Source organism: Henckelia pumila, chromosome 1 (genome assembly GCF_033568475.1).
Source record: "Henckelia pumila isolate YLH828 chromosome 1, ASM3356847v2, whole genome shotgun sequence".
Taxonomy (NCBI): Eukaryota; Viridiplantae; Streptophyta; class Magnoliopsida; order Lamiales; family Gesneriaceae; genus Henckelia; species Henckelia pumila.
In genome coordinates, this window is record NC_133120.1 from 106,447,569 (window position 1) to 106,461,678 (window position 14,110).

At 34.6% G+C, this 14,110-nt stretch overlaps 2 protein-coding genes across 6 annotated transcripts; one reads left to right on the forward strand and one right to left on the reverse strand.

Moving 5' to 3' along the window:
• The first annotated feature begins 6,121 nt into the window (after positions 1 to 6,121).
• On the forward strand, positions 6,122 to 7,764 carry LOC140875657 (uncharacterized). Of its 4 annotated transcripts, none has more exons than XR_012148550.1 (6): positions 6,122 to 6,474; positions 6,644 to 6,758; positions 6,874 to 6,955; positions 7,037 to 7,088; positions 7,206 to 7,327; positions 7,491 to 7,577. XR_012148550.1 is itself a non-coding variant. In XM_073279390.1 (6 exons), exons 1-6 carry the CDS (start codon positions 6,241 to 6,243, stop codon positions 7,667 to 7,669), a joined length of 717 nt encoding a protein of 238 aa, XP_073135491.1. In that variant the 5' UTR covers positions 6,122 to 6,240; the 3' UTR covers positions 7,670 to 7,764. The 4 variants fall into 4 exon arrangements, 3 of the variants coding, with proteins under 3 accessions (XP_073135491.1, XP_073135498.1, XP_073135514.1); XM_073279390.1 differs by having other exon boundaries at positions 7,206 to 7,260; positions 7,491 to 7,764; XM_073279397.1 differs by having other exon boundaries at positions 7,206 to 7,264; positions 7,491 to 7,717.
• LOC140875670 (mitogen-activated protein kinase 4-like) lies at positions 6,360 to 11,738 on the reverse strand. 2 transcript variants are annotated; one of them, XM_073279426.1, is made up of 7 exons: positions 11,423 to 11,738; positions 10,874 to 11,003; positions 10,617 to 10,754; positions 9,264 to 9,596; positions 8,574 to 8,757; positions 8,336 to 8,478; positions 6,360 to 6,809 (listed from the first exon to the last, which is right to left on the reverse strand). In XM_073279426.1, the coding sequence occupies exons 1-7, from the start codon at positions 11,593 to 11,595 to the stop codon at positions 6,768 to 6,770; spliced, it is 1,143 nt and encodes a 380-aa protein (XP_073135527.1). In that variant the 5' UTR covers positions 11,596 to 11,738; the 3' UTR covers positions 6,360 to 6,767. The 2 variants fall into 2 exon arrangements, with proteins under 2 accessions (XP_073135527.1, XP_073135526.1); XM_073279425.1 differs by lacking the exon at positions 6,360 to 6,809 and adding an exon at positions 6,981 to 7,347.
• Between the last annotated feature and the right edge of the window lie 2,372 nt (positions 11,739 to 14,110).

Sequence of the window (14,110 nt, forward strand, 5' to 3'; positions counted from 1 at the left end):
GCATTTACAGCATGTATATATGATTTTGTTACCCCTTTTGTGTCTGCAAATGCATCTGGCATTTGATTTGCAATTCTTTGCAAATGCACAATTTGCTGTACATCTTTCTCACATTGTTTGGTCCTTGGATCCAAATGTAACAATGATGGTACATACCATGTGATTTATTTTTCGATGTGTTTCTTTTCTCCCCCTAACATTGGGAAGATTTCTTCATTAAAATGACAATCAGCAAAACGTGCTGTAAACACATCGCCTGTTTGAGGCTCAAGATATCGAATGATTGATGGGCTATCATAACCAATATAAATACCGATTTTTCTTTGAGGACCCATTTTTGATCGTTGAGGTGGTGCAATAGGCACATACACCGTACATCAAAAAATTCTCAGATGAGAAATATTTGGTTCTTTACCAAATGCAAGCTGCAATGGGGAGAATTTATGATATGTACTTGGTCTGATGCGAATTAATGCCGCAGCATGTAAAATTGCATGTCCCCATATAGAAATAGGGAGTTTTGTTCTCATAATCATTGGTCTAGCAATCAGTTGTAGACGTTTAATCAATGATTCAGCTAATCCATTCTGTGTATGAACATGAGCAACATGATGTTCAACAGTAATTCCCATTGACATACAATAGTCATTGAAAGTTTGGGAAGTAAATTCTCCAGCATTATCAAGTCTTATTTTCTTGATTGTATAATCGGGAAATTGATTCCGCAATTTTATTATTTGAGCCATTAGTTTTGCAAATGCCACATTCCGAGTTGACAATAAGCATACATGTGACCATCTGCTGGAGGCATCGATCAATACCATAAAATATCGAAATGGTCCAAATGGTGGATGAATTGGCCCACAAATATCACCCTGAATACGTTCAAGAAATATGGATGATTGTGTTTAGATTTTAGCTGGCGATGGTCTTATAATAAGTTTTCCAAGAGAACATGATTTACATTAAAACTTATTATTCTGAAAGATCTTCTGGTCTTTCAATGGATGACCATGCGTATTTTCAATAATTCTTCGCATCATTATTGAACCAGGATGTCCCAATCGATCATGCCAATTGATTAATATTGAAGAACTATTAACCATCATATTTGATTCGATTGGCCTTATATGTGTATAATGCAATCCAGTAGGGAGCATTGATAATTTTTCAACCACATATTTCTTTCCTGATTTATATATGGTAAGACACATATATTTCTGATTTCCATCAGTTATCGTCTCAGTGTCATACCCATGAGAATATATGTCATTAAAACTCAACAAATTTCTTTTTGATCCTGGTGAATATAAAGCATCATTTATCAAAAATTTTGTACCCTTAGGTAACAAAAAATGTGATTTTCCACAAACTTCAATCAAGTCTACAGGACCTGATATTGTATTCCCATTGTTTTTGTTGGTTTTAATTCCAAGAAATATCTTTTATCTCGGAGAATGATATGCGTTGTACCACTATCGGGTATGCAAACTTCCATGGGTTTATCTTTGCTCATAGCATTTTCCATACTTAAAAAAAATGCAATAAAGAAAATCAAGGATAATATATATATGCAAAATATAGCATGTTTCATAAGAATGCATGAAAAATATAGCATGTTACATTTTAGTCCCACCAATATATTAATCAATGTTCTCGAAATTATTTGAAAAAATCGGCAGCATTGAAATAAGTTGAACCACTTAAATGGTTACTATTTTCAACAAAATTGGTCTCTTTTTTTTTCCCCTTTATCGATACTTTAAAGAGCTTGCATAAGTGCTCAGGGGTACGTGAGCAATGTCTTGGAGTGCCACATTTATAACAAGCACTTTCATATCTTTTTGAGTGATTTTTATTTTCACTCATATTTTCATGCTGCCTTTTTGGGTGGTTCATGACGTTCTTTTGAGATTAGTTATTGAAGTAACTATCTCGATTATTTTCATATTCACGGTCGTGACCACGACCGCAATCATTTCTACGTTCACGTTCATGACCACATCCTCGACCTCAACCAAAATCTAGTTTATGCCTTTGATTTTGATTTTTATTTTTACTTACGACATTTGCTTCTGGAAATGCCGTATATACAATGGGTCGGGATTTATGATTTCTCATTAATAATTCTTTGTTATTTTCTAGTGATATCGAGAGCAACGAATTCAATCTTTGCCAAATTTGACATGGTGGTGCTAGAAAAATAACAATGCATTTTATTAGTTAATTTCCATTAATATGACAATACAAAATAATGGAAGAACGAAGATTACAAGTGCGTATACAAATAGAGAAAATGTATGTGGTGGAAAATCGCTGGTGAGTACAAGACTCGTGAGCATGATGATCATAATCGTTATGAAAAATAGCCTTAGAAATGCCATTATCTTCATCTTCGAAAAAACCGAGGAGAAAATATTTTGAGAGAAAGAGTGAATTTTGGTGTGATGAAAATGAGTTTGAGTGAACATATTTATAGGCCAAAAACTAGCCGTTTGTGACCGTTGGGGGTAAAGAAAAAATCGAGTATATGTTGAATAAAAATTCGTGATAATGATGCAATGCATATAATGATAAATTAAATAATTATGTATATCATATCACATTATTATAAGGTCAGTGTCGTAGACAGCCTTTTATATAATATTATAAAATTATACCAATATAGTTAGTATAAAGTCAGGTATAGTATATCATATCACATTATTATAAGATCAATGTCGTAGACAGTCTTTTTATAATATTGTGAAATTATACCAATATAGTTAGTATATATACATAATAAATATATATCATATCACGTTATTGTTTAAAAACCTTAGAGTCTTTTATACTTGTCGTATCCCTTACTGGGAGTGTGGGATGTCGTCTTAACATCATCCCAGGATTTATAACAAGTTTTTAAAAAACTATTTTTTTTTCATTTCTGATAATAACATGATATTATATATTAATATATACACAATAAAAATATATAAACAGTAAAATAAAAATTCTTACTTGTTGAATATTTTTGACTTCTTCTTGTATTTTGGAGCATCGGAAATTATAGAGAACCTTCGAGCGATCGTGCTGATAACGTGTTGTGAAAAAGTAAAAATTTATGGTAAAAAGTAAAAACTCCAAAACTTAAAATATATCAAACTCTACACTTTATAATATTTTTCTCTTAACTCAATTGTATTTTTCATCATAAATGAAGACCTATTTATAGATCCACATTTGAGATTAGTTCAAAAATAAATACATCATCATCTACATCTTCACACACTAATTTTCTATATTTTACAACTCAATATTCAACATTCAACATTCAATATTCAACATAATATTAATAATAAGAATATATTTTTCAACAATATGCACTATTTGTTTCTTTTATAATTTTTTATTAAAATTATTTTTCATTCAGCTTTCAAGCATATTATCGCTGTTATACATTTTAGATGCAACAATCTAGTTCGATTTGGTGATTTGGTCACATTGCCAAGTGGATCTAATTCTACTCATGGTGCGGTAGTGGTATGACATTTTGGTCTTTTTTTTATTAATAAAATTTTGTTTTTCCTTTTTTATGTTTTGAATGTATAATCGTCTCCTGAAAGTGCGACATGTTGGAAACCTGACAGCGTAATCACTGCTAAATAAATTATAATAATTTAGAGGTTGTATATATAGAATTTTATTTTTGTGTAGAACATGGATTGAAAAGTGGAAAAAATTGGAAAACGATACGAACCAAATAAACTTCCTCAAAAATTATTTATGTTTAGAGGATGTGGATTGGGCGAAGACCACAACTGTAATAGTCCTCTCATACACGCCGAGTATAATTGATATTAAAGAATTTCGAGCATGATATGTAAGAAAATATATTTGTTGTAATAAGAACTCGTATTTGAATTTATTTATATATATATAATTGTTGTAATAAGGCTTAGGTAATGTTTGAGAGAGCTTTTAGTAAGCATTTCTCAGCTTTTTCTCCACAAAATTTTGAAATTTTATGAAATTTTGTGAAGAAAAATCCGAGAAGCGCTTCCTAAAAGCTCTTTCAAATACTACCTTAGATTAGATTAGATTAGAGGTTAAGAGAATTGGATTTGGAGACAGATGGGATCATGGGCCTTGAGGTTAAGAGACAAATTAGCCACAATGCTAGAGGTGTGTCCAAGGAGCTAGGGTTTGGGGACATGCCAGAGGACTGTCCAACCATGCAAAGATTCCCATCTCCCCAATTTGTATGACAGATTGACATTTTTAAACAAGATGTTTTTAATTATTCTATGATTGCTCCAATTGGATGACCCAAAAACCAATAGATCTGAGCGATATGTTTACTGCGGGCTGGACACGACCACGACCATGACCACGGCCACAACCTTGACCTCGTGTGCCTTGAATGGAAATTCGCTCATGGATATTGTGGTAGATTTTCTGTGAACCTTGGGAACACCGTATAGAGCAATTTTACACAAACTTGCACATGGGAAGAAGCTAGGCTGCCAACATGAGCAATATAATAATATAAAGTACGTACACAACCATTTTCTTGGTGACAACTGATATTTAAAAATTAAAGGAAACAAATTACATCTTCATTATGCAAAACTTGTCAAATCATGAAACCCCAGTACCATTTCATTTTGGACGATACTATGCACCTGGTGGAGCTAAGTCCTTGGATCAAGGGAGAACCCACATGATAACATGTGGGTCCCACATATTTTCATGTGGGCCCTATTGATCCAAGGGCTATGCTTCTCCAGGTGCAGCATAGTCTCACCCATTTTATTATATTACGAATCATAAGCAATATTTCATGTGCATAATCATTTGCTAGTATCGTGCCAATCAAGTGACGCCCAATATAGCCGATTCATTAATAAATAAAAATTTCTCAATATTTTATATGTTATTTTTCAAAACTCATAAAAATATTGTATTGATCTGCACGTACGCAGCATGTAATATTGTCTTGGTCGACAACAAAATTGAAAAAATAAAAATAATAAACAAAGTTGAGTTCTTACAGAATCTTTGAGGTCTAAACATAACATAGCTGGCATGTCTCCCCACTCCCCTGCCTAGAGAAGAACCCCTGTTACCACCCTCATTTGTCCTCCCCAGATCCACCAAAAGCAAACGCCCTATATATATAAACCCCAGCTTTTAATTGTATTCAACCCAAAGTACTCAAGTATCAAGAATCACATCAGAAATCACTCCAGCATCAAACATCTTGACAAACGATGAGGACCAAGGTGAAGGATGCATCGGCTACTAATTCTGCATTTGACACGAATTTGAAGAGGCGGAGATTGATTCCGCAGAGAGGACAGATCAAAATGAGGATAGCAGCAAAAGCATTTCATTCACTTGTATCCTCAGCACAATATCTGAGTTCACCTAGGAAAAAATCTCAGTACTAAGGAAAATCATCATTTAAAACTCTTGTATTATGTTTCTTTTTACTCATTTCTGTGAATTGAAAAAATTTTGGTGGCGGCATTATTGTTTGTTTTTTCTTTCCTTTTGGCAAACACTTGCATGAAATATTGCCGACGTAGTTTGATTCGTAAGATTAAGTGTTTTTCTCAAGAAACAAGACATGTTGTATAGATTGATTGCCAACACCAAACATATTACAAAAACAGAGATGTTTGCTTAGACCATGAACAGTACTATTAGCTATGTGCATAACCGCATACCTTGATTTAAATACAACATTTGTTAAATCTGGCATGTATGATGATACCAACTATGGCAAAACTTTGTTGAAATAATCAAGCAAGCACTTTTCCCCCTTTTTTTTCCGAATTTGGTGAAGATAACGTCCTACTATGCTTCCATTCGATCAAGGTCTGGGGAATTATATGGCCATCAAGATGGGATCAATTCTTGATCAAAGCTAAAGAGTATCTACTGCAGGATTTGGAATGTCCAAGGATAAATTCTTTGGCTACATTTCAAGGCACATAAATTCGCTAAAATGACAAGAAACCACGATGCCTTTCCCATGTCCCAAGGAAAAATACATTCCCATTTTGCTGTATTACAATAGTCAAATTCACAAGTCATGCACATTTTGTCAATCCTTCCATAATGGCTGCTTCTATGAGATTTAGCAATGCCAAAACAATTCAGAGTAACCGGTTCAATTTTAACCCAAAGGTGAAGCATTCATTTCATTCTGTGTTTCCAAATAGACTATGTCGCTTTCAAGAACCAGATATTTGGATGCTGTTCCAGCCGATACATTTAAATAAGGCCATCAAAAGCAAATACTTTAAACTATTTGCGATTCCATCTAGCAATTCTACCATCAACATAGGCCCAGATTCTCCTGCAAACACAATTATGAAGTTCTACACTGCCATTAATGAAAAGAAGTTGAAGAAACTAGACAAATTGATGGCAGAAGATTGTTTCTTCGAAGACTTCTCTTTCTCTAAACCGTTCCACGGAAAAAAGGTATACAATATTTCAAAATCAAATTTAAAATGTTAACATATCAAAACCATGAAAATTTGCAGAGGTCTAGGCAAGAAAGGACTGGCAAGGAACTTATCTTTCATGTGTTTATACTGAAGTTCATGTTGCCTTGTTCAGAAGTAACCAATTTGTTTCTTGAACAATGCAGGAGATTTTGCATTTCTTGGAGCAAATAATTTCATGTATGGGTCAAAATATGCAGTTCAGCATTGATCATATATGCGAAGGGAATGACTTCACCGCTGCAGTCAGTTGGCATTTAGGTATCTTCTTCAATCACCTTTCTCCCTAATCTCGAATGATTTGCACATTACCTTTAAAGAGGAATGATTATTTTACATATATAAAGATTTTTATTTTGTTTTTTTGCTAATGCAGATTGGAATAATATACAAGTCCCATTAACCAGAGGATGCAGCAATTACTCACTATCAGCAGATGGAGATAAGCTAGTCATCAAGTATGCATAAAGACAACTTTTGAACAAACCCATACTGTTTAATTTAAAGATTGAGATAACTTCTTTCACAACCCCATGCAGGAAAGTTCGAGTTTTCATCGAGCCACCTATCAAATTGGGAGGTGTAGCGCTGGTACTAAGAATAAATATCCTTGTCAATCTTTTCAACACCTCATTTTACTTAATCTTTTAACTGATTTGTGAATATTTTCCCCCCTTCTCCGCTTTTTTTGCATTTCCTTGAGAATAGACAATGTTCAAGATTGTGACTTTGCTATTCGACACATTCCCAGCTGCTACAGAATGTATGTGAGGCTTCCTGATATTCTAATCCTTTCTTGAACTATTCTGCTCCAGTGAGAGTAGCATTTGGTATACTGACTGTGCTCCCTCTACGAGATACATAGCGAACATCTAATAATTGAGTGGAACACGTGACAAATATCTAATAAATATAATATATGATATAACAAAGATATATAGTTTTGAACCACATATGGTACTGATAAAAATAAAACTACATTTTCTTATGCAGGGTTCCTGAAAAGTCCTCATATCATGTTTCAAGTGCTTCTACAGGCCTACAGTATTGTTATACAGCCAATCATAAGTCCATTTCAAGCATGGTACATTAAACTCATGCAATTTGCAGCTTGCATTCTCAGCATCATCCTCAAAACAATATATTACCTCTCCAAGAATTTGAAACTGTAAATATTGATCTTTTCTCTATCGACTAATCAAGAGTCTCTTTAACAAGCCATAATTTACAAGTCGAAAGCAAAGGTTTATGATTAGAAACATTTATATTAGAAATTGAGGTACACGATTCATGTACAAAAAAAATGAATATTTGTCCATTTATGAGATCAATAAGATCGAATCTTGCATGTCAAATTCAGATTAAAATTTATGTATTTAATCGTGAAAAAATCAGATTGCAATAAGATCACATCTAAATCAAATTTAAAATTACCATATAAATCGACTATCTTAGCTAAAGTGAATAAGAATAACAACTAGCTTCAGAGCAACGAATCTGAAAATAAATAGTTACTAATCCTAAATGAACTTACAGTAGCTTATAATGTAAACTCGCTTTTATAAATAACAAGCTTTGATGCGTTCAAAAAATAATAATAATAATAATAACAAGCTTTGATAATTTGTACAATGGTGAGAGTAATGTAAGCCCAGAAAGATGAATACATGAGCAAACTCGCTTTTATAAATAACAAGCTTAGATAATTTGTACAATGGTGAGAATAATATATGTCCAGAAAGATGAATACATGGAGAAACAATATATATTTCTACAAAAGGTAAAAGATATGTTGTAAATAAAGATGACTATTTAACAAGATCTGGATTGCACTCAACTGATTCCCTCCAAATAAGCTCCCTGATGTTTTCTTCCATTATCGATGGCTGCTCAAACTCGAAACTGAAAGGCTTGGAGCAAATAGGCTCGTCATTTATATCATGAAGAGATGATAAATATGGATGGGAAAGAGCCTCATCAACTGCTTAATCCAGAAAATTTGATGTCAGCTAATATCAAGAAGTTTAACTATTGAGATGAAATATAGAAAGGTCTTAAAAAGGAAGCTGAATGTACCAGTTATACGTTGGCTGGGATCAAACTTAAGCAGCTTTCCCAGTAAATCCAGTGCCAAAGAAGACATGTTCGGGAATCTAGTCGACAATTGTTGTTTTGGGAATTGAGGAAGTTGTTTTAAATACCTTCGGGCATTATCACTTCGCAGGAATTTAAGGCTCGTCTCATCAGGAGTCCCTAATAGCTTTGAGGCAGAAATGGAGCCATGTTACAAATTTAAAATATGCAACAGAATTTAGACATACAGAAGGGAACTTGACTAATGAACCTCTAATCTGAACTATCCATTCTTTGCATTTCTCTTATCTTTCTGACTCCCCATTCCCCTTAAGCTTCCTCTTAATACTGAGGAGCTGGATTCGGTACCACATTGAAATTTCAAACTTTTTTCATGTAAATAAACTTGCATGTGTTAAGGCTAAATTTGGATAAAATACAAATTCAATTCATAATATCGCTCCACGAAATCATAATTCAAAAATCATAGAGCTTCGGGGACTCCATAAATTCAGGGAAGGATGGTGAACTGGGATGAGGGGACACGTGGAGAGATCGAATGCATTCAGAATACAAAACATGCATTTTCAGAAAATTTAAAAATTCTGAAATGTTTTCGTTATTTTGGAAAGTGTCCTTCCCAACCCTGGTGGATGGCTATGATCCCAAAAGAGTGATATTGAAAGGGAATACCTCAGTAATAAGTTTCAGCTGATGAACATAATCTTTTCCTGGGAATAAAGGTTCTCTAGTCATTATTTCAGCAAGAATGCATCCAACAGACCACACGTCTATTGCAGCAGTGTAATCGGAGCATTTGAGGAGTAATTCAGGGGCTCGATACCAACGTGTTACAACATATTCAGTCATGAAATCCGTTTCAGATGTTGTCCTTGCCAAACCAAAATCTCCTATTTTCAAGTCACAGTTTGCATTCAGAAGCAAATTGCTTGGCTTAAGGTCACGATGCAAAACGTTTGCTGAATGTACGTATTTTAGCCCTCGTAAGCATTGATACAGGAAGTACTGAAAATTGTAAAATAAAAAATATCGTGATTCGCGAATAGGAACTCAAGAAAAAGATTCATGAATTATGCCAAAATACTCAACTTGGAAGGATAGAATTTAGGTAGGATCTCGAGGTATGCAATAGTGGCAGCAAAACTACTTGAGGCTATTACAATATGGCAATTTTGTTGATTCAAGTTTCTTTTTTCACAAAAAATTCGACAGTTCAAACCAGAAATATGCCACTTGCAGGTCATTCTAGCAGATCAATGGCTTCAAATTCCTTCAAATATTCCACCAAATGCCACAATACTGGGAGCTACAGTTTACTGTGAATTTCTTACCACGATTAGGTTTTGAAATATTTTGGTCATTCACCCGTAATGGGAGGCGGAAGTGTGACCAAGTGAGGAAGGAAACTAAAAGGATTTCAAGTGAGCAAAACATGACTTTTCAGAAAATAACGTATAAAAAATCAATATTTTTAATTTAAGGGAGCAACCAACTACTTGCTGGATCCACTCTTGGTCATGCATTTTTCTTGTAATCGAATGGTCATCAACTCATTATATTCTAATACAAATTTTAAATGTCAAGTTGTCAACTGGAAATAACAAATTACCACTCAAGCACTAAGAACACAACCTACTCCACGACCATTTCTGCACTTCAGTGCTAAAAAGAGAATTTTAGCATCTAAGGGAAAAATCTATCTGCCTAGAATAAGTGAAATACCCCAGCACAATCCACAGAAATTGTATTAATCACTCGCTCAACAACTCCAACCTCAGAACTTTTTTTTATTTAGTCAATTTTCAAACATAAATATATACTTTAGACAAAAAAATTACACATGAAACACTCAGATGACCAATTCATTTAGTAGTTGACTCTTTCTTGCTTTTGCTCTCAAGATTCTAGTTCGTTGCTACGTTTGAAGTTAACATAACTGTAATTACAATGATACCATAAAATGCTAAATTTGAGCTGAAAATCGAATAACTACATGCTAAAATAAAATGTATTCAAAAGTATAACCTGGCAATGATCATCCGTTAATACTTGATCGGACCTGATAACCTGATGCAAATCCGTGTCCATCAATTCATATACTATGTAGACATCATTAAAAGCTTCCCTCTTTGGAGGCCTAATAATGTCCCTGATAGCAATAATCTGAAACGAATAGAGCCTAGATAAAATGTGAAACAGAATCTTCAAAAACGAACAAGCATCAGGGCTATCAAGAATTCATTAAGTCTGCAAAGGTCAGCATGAGAATGGGTTCGACCTACATTTTCATGATCCAAGTGGCGTAAAAGTTTAATCTCCCTCAAAGTCCTTTTGGCGTCCACACGGTTATCAAATGAATTGCCAATTTTCTTAATGGCAACCTCCTCATGAGTCTCTTTATCGATAGCAGCACTACATAAAAGACGAAAAAAAACGTGAACTTTATACACACCAAAGCTGCATGAGCAAGCCAGAATCAGCACAGCCTAGTCTTGCACAATTTTACCCACGATGTCTTCTACCGAACAATTGATTCCATGCACTAAATTTCTATCACGCACCAAGAAAAGCATACAAATTTATGTTTCTTACACACTCATAAGCCATAAAGGACAGCGTTTATCAAATTTTCACCCCCATACAAGGAGCAGACACAGTTGATATCAAAAGTTTAACTGAAATTACGTGAAAAAACTTCAATTTTTTATGCAAGTTTCCGCCTTTATCGGAATAGATTAACTGGTGCGTTTGATTAGGTAATAAAAATTGCTCACAATACCATCATTACAGTCGAACAAATGCTAAAATTTATTTTAAGACATAAAAACTACCAGACAAGTCCGTAGGCGCCGCGACCAACAGGGCGGAGAGGGGGCACGTATTTTCTGGAGACCTCGAAAAGATTACCGTGCACATTGTACCTCACGTATTTACCACCATGTGTCAGCACTCCATTTATGTTTGACCTGCTCGAAGCTGAAGCTGAGCTATTTTCTGTAGCCATAAGGAGAAATATCTAGTGCAGAAACCGCGGAAAACGTCGGCGGGGGAGGAGAAGAAGGGGTACGTAGGCAGAGGATTGTGTCACCGGAGCTTATATTTCCTGGAAGTTTGCAAGGGGTGAAAACTCGACCATTCAGTTTGAAAGGTGGGTTCCAATGGAGTTTATTGAATTCTGAAATAAAAATGGATTTAACTTACTTACCACTCAGTCAGCGAGGTTCGATTTGGACAGAAGAATTTCAAACTCATTGATTTTGACGGTATTTTATGGTTAAAAATTAAACAATGGATTAAATTCTAAATTTTTAGGATATTTATTTATATATTAATTTTATAAAATGGAATGAATTTCAAATTACATCATTATTCGGTAGACTTTGACCTATATTCTAATACATAATAAATACAATATAAAATGAAAATAGTGAATCTGAAGTTTGTGGTGTTATTTGTCTTAATAACAAAAATACATCTGAATGATTATTGGTATCTATTGATTTGAAATTCTTCCATCAAACACAACGAGATTTCAAATTTTCTATCATAAAAAAAATGTGTTGACAGAGATTCGAATTTTATATCTTATTGTATCAGTCTTTCAGTAGAAACTAAGTTTTTGTTAGTTATATGATAATGTGAAATATAAAGTAGATGTTATCCCAGTTAGAAAAATACATAACGATGAATGAAAATAAAGTATTCGAAAACATAACGCTGTATTATCTTTTGCAAGTCTACCTTATGATGTGATTTATAACGTGTATGAATGATAGGTCTATTATGTGAAACTTCGACTTTTTGAATTTAAGAATCCCGATATAGACATATTTAGATGAATGCATTTTTTGGATAAGAATATTAAGATAAAAATGTCTTTGAGATAGTCAATTGAAGATAGAAATTTTTTCAAGATAAGAAGATTAGGCTTACCAAATTATGCGCAAATCAAGAAAGAATCAAACTTTCAAGATAAAATTATATTCAATTTTTTAAAACTAGGTATCCTAGTTGATATTGATAACTTTTAAGTGCCTATAAATAAACCATCAAACCTTAAATGCTACCAAATTTCGAGTGAGTCAAGAGAAAAGAGTAGGCGAAATGCTGCAGAGATTTTCTTCAAGTTTGAAAGTCTAGCTCTCCGTCCAAAAATTATTGTCGATGCTAAAGTGATCGGAATCCGATCTCCACTATTCATAATGTAGCATAAGATATTATCAATATGCAAACAAAATATCAACTCAATCCAATAGTTAGAACTCTGCACAAGACATTTTCAAGAATTCTGCACAGATTCTATAGGATAAGGTAGTGAATAAGCAACTCGCAGGGATGCTCGAGCCATTACCAATTGCGGAGCGTCAATGGGACACTATGGACTTCATCAGTGCCTTGCCCTATTCGGATGGATTTGGTTCGATCATGGTATTGATCGATCGATTCACTAGTATGGAACATTCATTCTATGCCCAAATGATTGTAATACCGAGGAAACCGCAAGGCTGTTCTTCAAGAACGTTATCAAGTGCTGGTGATTTCCAGGGCACATCATAAGCGATAGGGATCCCCGATTCATAGGCCGACTATGGACGGAACTCTTCAAGTTACTTGAGTCGGAAATACATTTCTCTACAAGCTTTCACCCTCAAAACCAATGGGCAAACCGAGCGGGCGAATGCCTTGCTAGAATTTATTTGAGGTACTTTGTGAGTGTCAAACAACGAGACTGGGCAAAGCTCATGGATGTGGCCCAATTTTTTTACAACTTGCAACAAAGTGAGGCCACTAGAAAGTGCCCATTCAAGCTGGTCATGGGGCAACAACCGACTATTCCGTATACACTACAAATATCTTTTAACAAGGGACAAAGCCCAATCGTGACAAAGATGGCCAAGTTTTGGGGCGAACACATGGACTTGGCCCGAGTGCAGTTGGAGAAGGCACAAATGCGCATGAAGAAATGGACCGATGCGAAGAGAAGGCAACACGAGTACTCTATAGGATAAGAAGTGCTCATCAAGCTCTTGCCACATCAATTTAAAGCCTTCCGAGAGGTACACGAGGGTTTGATCCGAAAGTATGAAGGACCCTTTATGATCATTGCAAAGGTTGAGCAGTAAATAACACAGTGGTTTGTTTCTGGATATTCGGAGACTCAACTGCTCCTACGTCATCCCTTCTTCTATTTTCAGAAGGTATCACTAGAAGATTTTGACATAATGACACACCTCAGCCAGGACTTACCCCACTGCCTACTGCTGAGACTCCTAGTCACTCTACTGGTTTCAACCCTCTGCTGAAATCAGTTTACAGAGGTTTGTAGTACCTCAATTGTATAAATACAAAGTTTGTAACTAAACACTTAAGCACAAAATGATCCTAAGAGATCTGATTGACTTGATATGTGTGCTGGTGTTCTTTGGCTTCTGTAATCTTCTATGTAAGCGTTGAACTCATCTTTTGTGGATATGAACAACTTAAAGTATTTAGTTGCTCTTTGATAAGTTGTAAGTGAT

What these genes read in the sequence shown, in the direction of transcription:
- LOC140875657 (XM_073279390.1), top strand. Translation starts at nt 6,241, where the DNA reads ATGCTGTTCCAGCCGATACATTTAAATAAGGCCATCAAAAGCAAATAC. An exon ending in AACCGTTCCACGGAAAAAAG is followed by an intron (nt 6,475 to 6,643) that starts GTATACAATATT and finishes TGAACAATGCAG; the next exon opens with GAGATTTTGCATTTCTTGGA. An exon ending in TGCAGTCAGTTGGCATTTAG is followed by an intron (nt 6,759 to 6,873) that starts GTATCTTCTTCA and finishes TTGCTAATGCAG; the next exon opens with ATTGGAATAATATACAAGTC.
- LOC140875670 (XM_073279425.1), bottom strand. Translation starts at nt 11,595, where the DNA reads ATGGCTACAGAAAATAGCTCAGCTTCAGCTTCGAGCAGGTCAAACATA. An exon ending in GCCACTTGGATCATGAAAAT is followed by an intron (nt 10,755 to 10,873) that starts GTAGGTCGAACC and finishes TATTCGTTTCAG; the next exon opens with ATTATTGCTATCAGGGACAT. An exon ending in TAACGGATGATCATTGCCAG is followed by an intron (nt 9,597 to 10,616) that starts GTTATACTTTTG and finishes TACAATTTTCAG; the next exon opens with TACTTCCTGTATCAATGCTT.